We start from the raw sequence: 13,098 nt of genomic DNA, 5'->3' as shown, positions 1-13,098 counted from the left end.
AACTATACCTAACAATAGGCTAAATCTCATAAAAATAATTTTGAGGTCGGGCGCGGTGGCTCACCCCTGTAATTCCAGCACTTTGGGAGGCTGAAGGGGGTGGATTACAAGGTCAAGAGACCATCCTGGCCAATATGGTGAAACCCCGTCTCTACTAAAAATACAAAAATTAGCTGGGCATGGTGGTGCATGCCTGTAGTCCGAGCTACTCAGAAGGCTGAGGCAGGAGAATTGCTTGAACCGGGGAGGCAGAGGTTGCAGTGAGCCGAGATCGCCCCAGTGCACTCCAGTCTGGCGACAGAACGAGATTCCATCCAACAACAACAACAAAAACAAAAACATATTTAATAGAACTCAAAGTTTATAAATTTGAAAATATGGATGAAGTGGACAACATCCTACTATATGCCAAGGGAAGAATGGTTAAACTATGGCATACTCATACGATGGAATATCACTCAGTGGTACAAAGAATTATCTAATATTTGCAACAATAAAGATGAATCTCAAAAATGTGCTGAATGAAAGAGGCTTTACACTACGCTATGTGATTCCATTCATATGAAGTTCTGCAACAAGCAAAACTAAACTAAGGTGGAGATAAATCATATCAGTGATTACCTGTTAAGGGGTACAAGTCGGAATAACTATTGGGAAATGTCATAAGATAACTTTCTGAAGTGATGGTAACATTCTGTATCTTTGGGTATAGAATGGTTTGGCTTACACATGTGTAGTCATTTGCCATAATTCAACAAATGTGTGCCAAAGAATCGTGCAAAATGTATTAATAACAACTCTTTGTATTTGCATTGTATATAAGTGTAATATCTGAAGATAAATAACTATAATCAAACTTTGGACTGTAGCTAATAATATACTTGGTGAGAAATTTATGAAAAAGTGAACTGGTTTCTAGAACTTACTTTCAAATCCATAGAAATCAGATAGATTAATAGATGAATGAAGTGTCGGATAAGTGATAAATACGAGAAAGCAAAGTAAAATATTAATGGTGAAATTTAAGTGGGAGGTAATGAGTATTATTGTACACTTGTTTGCAAAGTTCAATACTAAATTGTTGGAAAAAAATCCATTTTCCATTTCTTTTAAAAAAAAGTTAAAATAAGAATATAAAGAGGGTTCCTAACATATATCAATAAAACAATTCTCTTAAGCCAATAGCTAACTTTGTGCTTGATACTTTGCCCAAATTTCCATTAAAGTCAAGCATAAAATAAGGGTTGCCAACCATCATCACTTTAATTACATTATTCTGGAAGAAATAGACAATACGATTAGACATATGAATGTATAAGATAATATTAATACAAAGAAAAATTATACTTATTTTCCTATAATATAATTCTATACTTAATATCCAGAGGAGGGACTACAAAACATTTTTTATAAACAATATGAGATTTAACTTGATCAATTATATAATAAATAGAATATAAATATACTGTGTAAACATAATATAAAGTAAAAATAATAAATATAAAAATATAATAGTAAGAAAAGAAGCATTATAATAAAAGAAGCACAACTTACAAAATATAATGGATTATATTTACAGTAGAAACCAAGGATGTGAAATACATAGGGAAAACATCATAATTCACATGCAATAAAACATATAAGAGAAACATAAAACTCAGTTAAGAAATAAATATATGCATATATGGGCCAGGCGTAGTGGCTCACACCTGTAAGCCCAGCATTTTGGGAGGCTGAGGCAGGTGGATCACCTGGGGTCAGGAGTTTGAGGCCTCCTGGCCAACACGGTGAAACCCTGCCTCTACTAAAAATACAAAATTTAGCTGGGCATGGTGGCAGGTGCCTGTAATCCCAGCTACTCAGGAGGCTGAGGCACAAGAATTGCTTGAACCTGGGAGGCAGAGGTTGCAGTGAGCCAAGATCCGCGCCACTGCACTCCAGCCAGGCGACAAGGTGAGACTCTGTCTCAAAAAAAAGAAAAGAAAGAAATATATGTATATATGAAAAGAACTGAAATGGAGACACTTTCTATGTTTTTATAACAAGAAGATTCAAAACTATCAAAATGTTAATATTGTTTAAAATTTAACCTAAAATTCAATACTGTCCTAATTAATATCTCAAGAAGATATAGAATTTAGAATATGGGGCCAAGAAATAAAATTTAAATATATATATACATACAACCTTTATTAAAAAGTCCTAAGTCACAACTAATCAGGGTTCAAGTCGCTGATATTTTATGGAAGCTACTCTGGGAGAAAACCTGTGTTCTTTAGCCCATATTCATTGGGACCTCTATTGCCAATAACATAATCCAGAGGGCTCTTGTAACAATTTGCCTGAGTTCCGTAGGTGACTCAGCCAGTGACTCAGGTAAATGCTAATCTATTTTCTATCACTATGGATTTCCCTATTTGCATGTGCTTAATGGCCTCTATTCTCAAAGAATACATAGTCTAGCCCACAAACATTTAACCTTTCTACCACTATCCTTGGAATCACACCTAAGGTACATTTAGTAACACCTGTAATCGCCCTCCACCTTGGACTTTATAATCCACAGATTAACATTCTTGTTAGCTTTTCCTACTCTTCCTTTTTTTCAACCCTGCTTCCCTCACGATCTTAATATTGTTATTTCAATAAGATAAGAAAGAAAGAACTCCAAACAAATCAGAGGCCCAGAAGCCATGCCACCCCCACCCTTTCCCCACTTCACATATTCATTTCTTTTCAATAACACCCTGTAGGCCACCAAAAGGGACCTTATTTCTCTGACCTCGGTCACCTCCTGGTCAGGTGTGCAGTCTATCCTTTCCGACTGGGGAATCTCTGGGCACTCTGGAGTAAATGAAGTATCTGCATAGGAATTAAAGGATAAAGTTGAAAATGTGTAGTGTAATCACAGCTCCAGGAAAGAAGCCAGCAAAGTTACAGACTTTTGGCCAATTCTCCACACAACAGATCACCAGTAGCTGGTATCTACATTTGCATACAATGTTTAACACTTCTCCAAACTGGTATCTATATTTGCACATGATGTTTAACACTTCTCCAAGTTTAAACACGTTTATTTCTACTTTGTTTGCTTTTTAAACAGATATAATTTATATAACACAAAATTCATCCTCTTAAAGTATATGTCAATGGTTTTTAGTTATGAAGTTGTACAACCTGTGACCACTGTCGAATTCCAGAACGATTTCATCACTCCAAAAAGAAATAACGTACACCTTAGCAGTTATCTTCTATTCCCCTGTTCTCCCAATCCCTGGCAAACACTCATCTATTTTCTATCACTATGGATTTGCCTATTCTGAACATTTCCTATAAAAAGAATCATAAAATGTGTGGCCTTTTGTGCCTGGCTCCTTTCACCTGGCATAAGGTTTTGCAGGTTAATCCATGTTGTAGTATGTATCAGTGCTTCATTGCTTTTAATGGCTGAATCACATTTTTTTGTGCGTGGATATACCACATTTTGTTTATCTATTCATCGGTTCATGTACATTTGGGTTGTTTCTACTTTTTGACCATTATACACAATCCTGCTATGAGCATTCGCGTAAGTTTCTCTGTGAGCTATGTTTTCAGTTTTCTTGGTTATATACCTAGAAGTGGAATTGTTAGGTCATGTGGTTAACTCTATCTGTAGCTTTTCGAGGAACTGGCAAAGTTTTCCAAAGTAACCACACCATTTTAGCCATGTAGAAGCCAGTTTCTCTGTAACCTCAACAACACTTGTTTTTATCTGTTTTTAATTATAGTCATCATAGTGGGTGTGAAAGTGATATGTTATTGTTTTGACTTGCGCTTCCCAAATAACCGATGATGTTGAATATACTTTCATGGGTTTAGTGGCCATTTATAGATTTCCTTGGGAGAAATGTCTATTTAAATGTTTTACTCATTTAGAAACCTTTTTTTAAAAAATTTGGATTTGTAGTATTTCTTTATACATCCTAAGAGAATATATTCTCTTATATTCCAATGTATTATCTTAGGATGTAAAAAGAAATATATCTGCAAATGATATATCTGATAAGGGCCTAACATCGGATACATCATCTGCAGATATGTTCCCTGAATCTGTGGATTGTTTTTCACATTCTTGATAGTTTTCTTCAAAGTGTGCTTCAAAGCACAAAGTTTTTTTCAATTTTGATGAAGTCCAATTTGCCTATTTTTTTCTTTGTTTGCTGTGCTTTGGGTATCATCTAAGAAACTGTTATCTAATCCAAGGTCACAGACATTTTTATTTACATGTTCCTAGAGTTTTATAGTTTTAGCTCTTATATTAAGTCTTTGATCAATTTTGAGTTAATGTTTATATATGTTGTCAGGTAGAGATCCAACATTTTTTTTGTTGTTGTTACCAGGGAAGCCCTGAATAAATAGCTGGGAAAGTCTTTTTTCTTACTGTTTTTTCTTTAGTCTCTTATTTGTAGGCACAGCTGCTTAAAGACACCAGAGAGCTCAGGCTACATATCAGGAAGATATTATTGGCCCCATTGGAAATATACATCTTCACTCAACATTGGCTATTCTTACTTTAGGCTTTATCAACTTTGTGGAATCTTCTCCCCATGACAACAGCAGAAGTAGGACTGGTTCATGGACTCCATGAACCATCTAAAATCCAGAATTTCATCAGAATTTGGAGGAAACAGTTACCGTGGGTATTAGCAGGTGCCCCTTAGTGCTTTCGTTTTGATTCAAAACAAAGCCCCCAAATATATTCACTATCACTATCTTTATGGCTCTACATTTGTTTGTGTACATATATATATATTTCAATAAAAAAATTGTCTTAAAACTGGATTCCTGCAATATGCAACAACATAGATGAAACTTGAGGACATTATGCAAAGTGAATTAAGCCAGTCACAAAAGGATAAATACTCTGGGAGTCCACTTACATAAGTTATTTAAAATAGTCAAATTCACAGAAGCAAAGAAGAGAATGGTAGTTGTCAGGAGTTAGGGGGAACAGGGAGTGCGGAGTTGCTAATCCCCATGTATAACATTTCAGTTATGCAAGATGAATAAGTTCCAGAAATCTGATGTACAACATTGTTTCAATAGATAACAATACTGTATTATACACTTAAAAATCCAATAAGAGGGTAGATGTTCTGTTCTTACCACAATAAAAACAAATTGATTTTAAAGCCACCCTTTCAACCCATGGAAATACATCTTCAAAAAAAAAAAAAAAACAGAGAAAAGTTCAGTATGTAAGACATGTAAGACAGTTAAAAGCAGAGCTACTCTGCATAAATCAGAATGTGGTTTAAGGTGAATGCAGGTGTGAAGATCTAGTTTTATATCAAATAAAATAAACCAATTAGTCATATACACTGGAGAGCAATCTCAGGAGACTTGTTACCCAAAAAATGTTTTAGAGGGGAGAAGTAGGAATAATCTCAAAATGGCTTATATCAGTGGTTTTCAGATCATCTTTCAAAGTTGTAATAGTTCCTAGAAAGTGTCTTAATGTTTACTGTGGAGAGAGGTGAAAAGAGATGGAGCAGGTAGGGTTCTACCATCAGGACAGCTTCTTTTCACTCTAGGCTCAATTCACATCTGTAAAGTGAGCTTGTCAAGCAGAACAAAGCCCAAATTCAGCTTTAACTGAAAATACATTTTTGAATTACACACATTTTATTATTTAAATTATAATATGTGCATGAAAGAGAAGGCATTCTGTTTGATGCTTCTGGGTGCCTGAGAGAGAGACAGACAGACAGAACGGTTTCAAAGGCACCTATGAAGAAACTATAGCTATGTATGTTGGTATAACCAGGCCAACTTAATCATCCCACCACCTCCCTGTAACCTTAGTTTCCTTTTCCGTAATATAATGGGGCTGGGCACTGTTAGCTTAACAGTCCTTTCTCATTGAAGGCAGTACGACTTCATGACTCTGGGTTGAAGGGCAGGCATCTGGTGAGCCTAATTTTGCATCTTGTTAAAATTGCACTAAATGGGGCTTGGGAGACCCTAAATGTCACTAACATTCATGGTTTCAGTGCAGAAAAAGAACACTTATCTTTTGGAGTTGAACTTAAACTAATCATGGAAGTGAATTTTGAATACTGCAATGTAGTGGCATATTGAAAAGTAAAAGAATAAAATAATCTCTTTGGCATTTACAGGAGACTTCCTTTACCCAGCCTTCCAACCTACAAGCATCTCCCTTACCTGAAGTTTCCTCCAACACAAGAAGCAGCAAGAGGATATCTATGGTCACCACAATTAAGCAGAAGATGATCAGAAGGACTTCCAATACACTGAGCTTCCTCGCCATCTAGATAGACACAGATAATTGGGTTAAAACAAATCACAAGGCCCCACCAATCCAAGAGGATACATAATCGTTGTGTCCAAATGTGGAATTGTTTGCAAGATGACCTTGATTATCAGCATCCTCTTTACATAATCTAAAGAATATTTGTTTCCACTTATCAGTGTCCCTAATTAACTCTAGCTTTACATCCAACACCTGTAGAGCTCTTGCCTTTTTTGCAAGTAGAGGAATTGAGGATTGCCCAAGAAAAAGTATATCAGACATGAAGAACTGAAGGGAAAATGTTGTGGAATAACACACAGAAGAGAGATGAGGGGCTGAGGTAGCTCACAAAACCCTTCAGATTTCACTTTGATCTTCACATCCACCTAATGTAGTAGACAGGAAGGTATGCTCAGGGAGAGAGAAAGTAGCAAAACTGGAATCCAAGTCTTCTTCTTTCAACTGCCCTGGACATGATGCTGAAGTCACTGTTGAGACTGTTTAAACGTCACTGACGCTCTCAAGGATCTGGTAACAAAAATGATCCTGATACCCAGCATAAGGCTTGCTGAGATGTTCACAGCAAACAACTCACATAAATTTCGTGGCTCCCAGTAACCCCGAAGATCATTTATTGACCCAAGATTTAAAATATTTTCTATATTGGAGGATGTACTGAACTGGGAATCAAAGGGCTTGAATTCTTGTCCTGATTTTCTTACTAACAGATGGGCTATTTACCTATTTGGACCTGTATTTCTTCATCTACAAAAATGACATCAGACACTGGATGTGTTCTCATTTTTCTGCTCTAATTATAGTAAATCTAACATTATTACATGTCTACAGATCCATGACAGCCCTCAGCTGCAATGCCTTCTTCGCCATTCCATCTCCATCATCCTCAAATGTTTGCTAGCCCCTGGAATTTATCATCCCCAGAACTGTTACACTTTTGAAATTGTAAATCCATATGCAAATGAGCAATGTCCTTTTACTGTCTCATTGTCTGACTTTATTTTATTTATTTATTTATTTATTTATTTATTTATTTATTTATTTATTTATTTTGAGATGGAGTTTCACTCTTGTTGCCCAGGCTGGAGTGCAATGGCACGATCTCGCCTCACTGAAACGTCTGCCTCCTGGGTTCACCCAATTCTCCTGCCTCAGCCTCCCAAGTAGCTGGGATTACAGGCATGCGTCACCATGCCCTGCTAATTTTGTATTTTTAGTAGAGACAAGGTTTCTTCATGTTGGTCAGGCTGGTCTCAAACTCCTGATCTCAGCTGATCTGCCCACCTTGGCCTCCCAAAGTGCTGGGATTACAGGCATGAGCCACCGCACCCAGCCTGCCTTACTTTATTTTAAAAAAGTATCTTATCACATCAAGGCTGCTGTTATCTTTCCATTTCCTTTTAATCTCTTAGCCCTTCCTAGCTGTTAACCCTAACTGACCTAGGCCTCAGTATTGATTATTTAACTTGCCATTGCTCTCATCTTCCTTGCTCTCTATCTGCTAACAGAATCTGCAGGATGAAACTATCCATCCAAACATCTGCCTTCTGTGCTGCCGCACCTAGCTCAAGGGAGATGCCACTGAGGCTCATAATCTCCTAAATAAACTGGGCCTGCAAGCTGACTGATGGTCTTGACAGTGCCTCTCACTTTTCACAGCAGTAATTTTATTTTTATTTTATTTTATTTTTTTGGAGACGGAGTGTCACCCTGGAGTGCAGTGGCGCAATCTCAACTCACTGCAACCTCCACCTCCCAGGTTCAAGGGATTATCCTGCCTCAGCTTCCTGAGTAGCTGGGACTACAAGTGCATGCCACTATGTGTGGCTAATTTTTTGTATTTTTAGTAGAGATAGGATTTCACCATGTTGGCCAGGCTAGTCTCGAACTCCTGACCTTAAGTGATCCACCCACCTCGGCCTCCCAAAGTGCTGGGATTACAGCATGAGCCACCGTGCCTGTAATTTAAAAAATTGTTCCTTCTATCCTTCTTTTCAGACCTGACTCTGTTACCTACACTCTTATTCTCATGCAGTATCATCTCTGATATCACACAAAAAATAATGATTTTGCAGAAACTATTCTCTCTCTCTGCTTCTCAACCCAAGCTTTTCCACAAAGGTTATTCACATCTAGGTAAATTCTTATTTTTCCCCCTCTATTCTCAATGAAACAGTTTTTCCTCTTCTTGTTTAAGCATAATCCTTGCATCTGTTATCTAGATCTCACAGCTGTTGAATTTCTCAAAAATTTCATTCCACCAATTATCTCTTATCGTCTTGCATTATCAAATTCACTCTCTGAATATCTTTCCTTCATAAATATACCCCAAGTCACCCCAAACTCTGTTAATGACTCTGTATGCTTCTCCAGGTAGCATAATAACATTCTTTTTCTTTCCAGTGCCAATCTTCCAAAACGATAATTCCACACTTTCTGTATTCCCTTCCTCATGTGTTATTGGCTTGGCTGTGTTTTCCGCATTCCACTGGAAATGCTCCCACCGAGGTTGCTAGTGACATAGTGGCTGAATACAATGGGCGCTGTCTTAATCACTTAACCACTTCCTCCTCCATGAAACTTTCCACATATGGATTCCTTGATAGGAATATTGGCTTTCCACCTCTATTTCTGGCTTATCTTCAATATTCTTTGTAGTCTCCTATTTATTTCATTCATTCATTCTTTCTTTCTTTCTTTTTTTTTTGAGATGGAGTCTCGCTCTGTTGCCCAGGCTGGAGTGCAGTGGCGCGATCTCGGCTCACCGCAACCTCCGCCACCCAGGTTCAAGTGATTCTCCCGCCTCAGCCCCGCTAGTAGCTAGGACTACAGGCACCCGCCATCATGCCCAGCTAATTTTTATATTTTTGTAGAGACAGGGTTTCACCATGTTGGCCAGGTTGGTCTTGAACTCCTAACCTCAGGTGATCCGCCCGCCTTGGCCTCCCAAAATGCTAGGATTACCTGCGTGAGCCACCACGCTCAGCCCTATTTCATTAAATGTTGATGTCCCCCAAATTCTGGTATAGGTTTCTTTTTTAAACTACGCAGACACGTTGGGTAATCTCCACCACTCATGTGACTTTATATGACATGTGATGGCAATCCAACCTGTATTTCTAGCCCAGGGGTTTAGATTCATATATTCAACTGCCTATTGGATGTCCCACAGATTCAATAAGATTTAACATGTTTAAACGTGAAATCATCTCTCCCCACACCTCACTCCCAGTTCCTGCCAATTTGGCCAAATTATCTGTTCTCCAAATAATTAATAACTTGAGGAATAGAATCACATTATAAAAAAAAAACCTAGGAATCTTTTTTTAATTCCTCTCGTTCTGTTAGTTCTCACAGCCAGTTAACAGTTCAGTCAGACTACTTTCTCGGTATCTTTGGGTCATTACCCAAGTGACCAGCACAAACAGGGTCATTTGGATCTCCTGTATTCAAGCCTTTAATGGATCTCTGAATAAACCAAAAACCCTTTAGCTTTGTGATCAAAGGTCTTCATGGCACGTCCTAACCCCAGCTGCTCAGCCTCTCCTCTCCCCATATTCCCACCATACTAAACCAGCACTTATGCAGCAACAAGCTATTAAATATAAGTCAGCAGGGACAAAGACTGTTCTCTCTCTTATTTTTATGTTGATTTTGTATCTCCTCTTACTTTTCATTTCCCTGCCTCCCTGCTTTTCTCAACTCCTCCCCAATGCCACGACCATTTCTACAAATATTTTTATATAAGTATATAGCTTCAATTTTTAATTACAGTAGCCTTTAGGTTAATGTGTAATAATTCCATAAAAGAAGCACTTTAATATTGAAATAGAGGTAAGGAACTAGGACCTACAGGTAATTTGCCAACAGGCATTTAGGAAGAACCCTTAGCCCTTGGAGACACAAGGTTTGGGATTAAAATTGAGGTTTATTAACTATTCTTTACTATTTACCTAAATTAATCAGTTGTCTCTCTTTTAGTCTAAATTATTTAAAAGATATACTCTAATCCCTATAAAATATATATCATATGACTGTATTCTCATAAAATCCCTGCATTGAAGCTGATCAGACAGATATCATGATTTCCATTTTATAGATGAATATTAAGAAATTTTGTCTAGTCACGGTTAGTGGTGGAACTGAGACAAACAATGAGAGCCGCTACTTTTTAAAATAGTACTTGAATACTCTCTCGACAATGTATCCTAGGCTGCAGAGCTTAAAGACTTAGAGGATTGGTCTCCAGTGGTGGAATTTCAGGTAGAGAAAGAAGTAGGAAGGACCTACCCTAAGACGCTATGATATCAAACTTCATTTCTTATACATACAGCCCACAACTCAATACCACAGCAAAGGCATTATTCATCAATTGGTCTCTTTCTGCAAGTATTATTTCTCTCCACAGGGAGACTTTTTTCTTTCTAGCCTCTGAAAATCAGCAGCAGGGACCTACTCCACGGCTCCTCAATCCTCCTGAGGGAGCGGGTTCAGCACCTTAGCTCAGGAAGTACAGGAACGCTCTGGGAATAACCCTGGGTATTTTCCTGCCTTAGGAACTATTGTCATTCAGGCAGAGGACAGGATGGGGATTCCTAAAGGTAGAAATTCTTGCCTACTTAGAAACCCTTCCTGCCCAAAGCTGGGAGGAATTCACCTTCCTCCAAATCCATGCCATCTTGAGATAGTTTCCAGAAGGATCCCATCTGTTTCCTCTGTCCTTAATTTCTCCCACTGAGAGAGGAGGATCTCACACCAGACCTCCCCCAACCTGTCCTCCAAACACTGACACCACACACACACACACACACACACACACACACACACACACACACGTCTCTCCTCTCCATCAACTATCTCATCCTCACTCCTCATCTTTTATGGAAAAGGAAGAAAATATTAAGTCCAGAAGAAAAACATGGGCATCCAGATCACTTAACAGAGCAGCAGACAGAAAATCACACAAAAAGAAAGGGACCCTCCTGCCCTTGTTCAAAGCCCTGATTGCATGGAGAAGCGTACTCACCGCATCACCTTGTTTTTTTCTATGCTGTATCTCTCCCTCAGCAATTCACAGGGAGCAATGAGCAAAGGTAACTGGGCTGAGGTAGCCAGCTTCTGCCACAATTAATTTATTGCCTTATAAAGTTGACAGCAACCGGAGGAGGGGAGTGCATATTCCAATAGGTCATAAAAGAACGCTTGCTCTCCATGTGACATAGAATGAAAGCTCCTTTTGTTAATAAAAGGGGAAGGTGGTTTTTTTTTCTAATCATTGTCCCTCTTCTGTATCCCTGTTCATATCTGATTACTTGTCATGTTATATTTCCTCGTCTATACATGTAGCCTAAAGGGCTCAAGAGCTAGGGTCTTGTCTATCTTCTTCACTGTTGTATCTCCTGTGCTTAGCACTCTGCCCAATATCCATAGTTCTTTTTAAATATATAGCTATTTATTTAATAAGTAAGTGAAAGAAGGATTAGCTCTCAGTTCATCACTTTGTTCTTTTCTCCATTTTCATCCTCCAGAGTTCTCTTGGTATAACTCAGCTTTTCATTAATTCAAATGATCCTTTCCACCAATTATTCTAAATAGTGAAGTACCATTAAAGTAGAAATTATACAAACCTGTCCAGGCACAGTGGCTCACACCTGTAATCCCAGCACGTTGGGAGGCCGAGGTGGGCGGATCACCTGAGGTCAGGAGTTTGAGACCAGCCTGGCCAACGTGGTGAAACCCCATCTGCACAGCCAGGCATGGTGGCTGTAATCCCAGCTACCCAGGAGGCTGAGGCAGGAGAATCGCTTGAACTCGGGAGGTGGAGCTGGCGGTGAGTTGAGATTGCCCTATTGCACTCCAGCCTGGGCAACGAGAGCAAAACTCCATCTCAAAAAAAATAAAAAAGAAAGAACGTATAGAAACCTAAAGTGGGAAGATGCCTCTAGTGGATATTTGTCATGTTCTTTGATGGCTCAGCATCTTTCAAAACCTCTTGCTAAGATGGGGGAGGTGGGGAGGGAGACAAAAGTAGAAACACTACCTATTGGGTACTATACTCACTACCTAGGTGACAGGTTCAATCACACCCCAAACCTCAGCATCACACAATATACCCTTGAAATGAACCTGTATATGCACCCTGAATCTTAGACCCTGAATCTAAAATAAAAGTTGAAAAAAAATTTTAAAACGGAGGATCTTTCTTTAAAAAGAAAAAAAAAACCTCTTACTTAAATCAACTTAAGGACTTTTTCTCCAAATTCTGCCTCCCCAAAGAAACAGCTAGAAATTCTCTTTCACAGCCTTTCTTTCACCCAAGGTAGAGGCAAGTGGCTGGAGCTTTGTGAATGAGATATTCCTGTGAGTGACTTACATCCAGAAGAAGGTGTAGATAAGGAGGTACCATGTAAAATCCAGGATGTTGGAAGGATAGCTCGTTTCAGATGCAGCAGGGACAAGAGACCTAGTGGCATCCTATGCTCAGTATTTGGGGTTGCGAGCTGCCAGATATGTGCTCAGGGCAGTGGCAGTAGAAACTGCTACAGGGTAACCTGGGGCTTGTCCCTAGCCACATGGCCTACAAACCTGACTCTCTGGTCCTACCGGAGTTTCAATGAGTCACCAATATCTTTTTAAAATTTTTCTTAAGCCAGCTAAAGTGGATTTTTTAATTGACATATAATTTCCAAACCATAAGATTCACTCTTTTAAAGTATACAATTCAGTGTTTTTAAAAATATATTTACAAAATTCTGAAACTATCACCACTATCTAATTCCAGAACA

At 38.5% G+C, this 13,098-nt stretch overlaps 1 protein-coding gene across 1 annotated transcript in view; it reads right to left on the bottom strand.

Moving 5' to 3' along the window:
- MGAM2 (maltase-glucoamylase 2 (putative)) overlaps positions 1-11,429 on the bottom strand; it is a 111,649-nt gene extending 100,220 nt beyond the window's left edge. The window contains exons 1-3 of the mRNA XM_031013481.2: positions 11,340-11,429; positions 6,208-6,313; positions 2,783-2,862 (exon numbers count right to left, since the gene is read on the bottom strand). Of these exons, the coding sequence (XP_030869341.2) occupies positions 2,783-2,862; positions 6,208-6,313 (186 nt within the window). The 5' untranslated portion in view covers positions 11,340-11,429. The remainder of the gene's footprint in view (positions 1-2,782; positions 2,863-6,207; positions 6,314-11,339) is intronic.
- Between the last annotated feature and the right edge of the window lie 1,669 nt (positions 11,430-13,098).

This window comes from Gorilla gorilla, chromosome 6 (assembly GCF_029281585.2).
Source record: "Gorilla gorilla gorilla isolate KB3781 chromosome 6, NHGRI_mGorGor1-v2.1_pri, whole genome shotgun sequence".
NCBI classification, from domain to species: domain Eukaryota; kingdom Metazoa; phylum Chordata; class Mammalia; order Primates; family Hominidae; genus Gorilla; species Gorilla gorilla.
The sequence above is the reverse complement of the archived record's forward strand: the minus strand, read 5'-3'. Positions and strand labels throughout refer to the sequence as shown.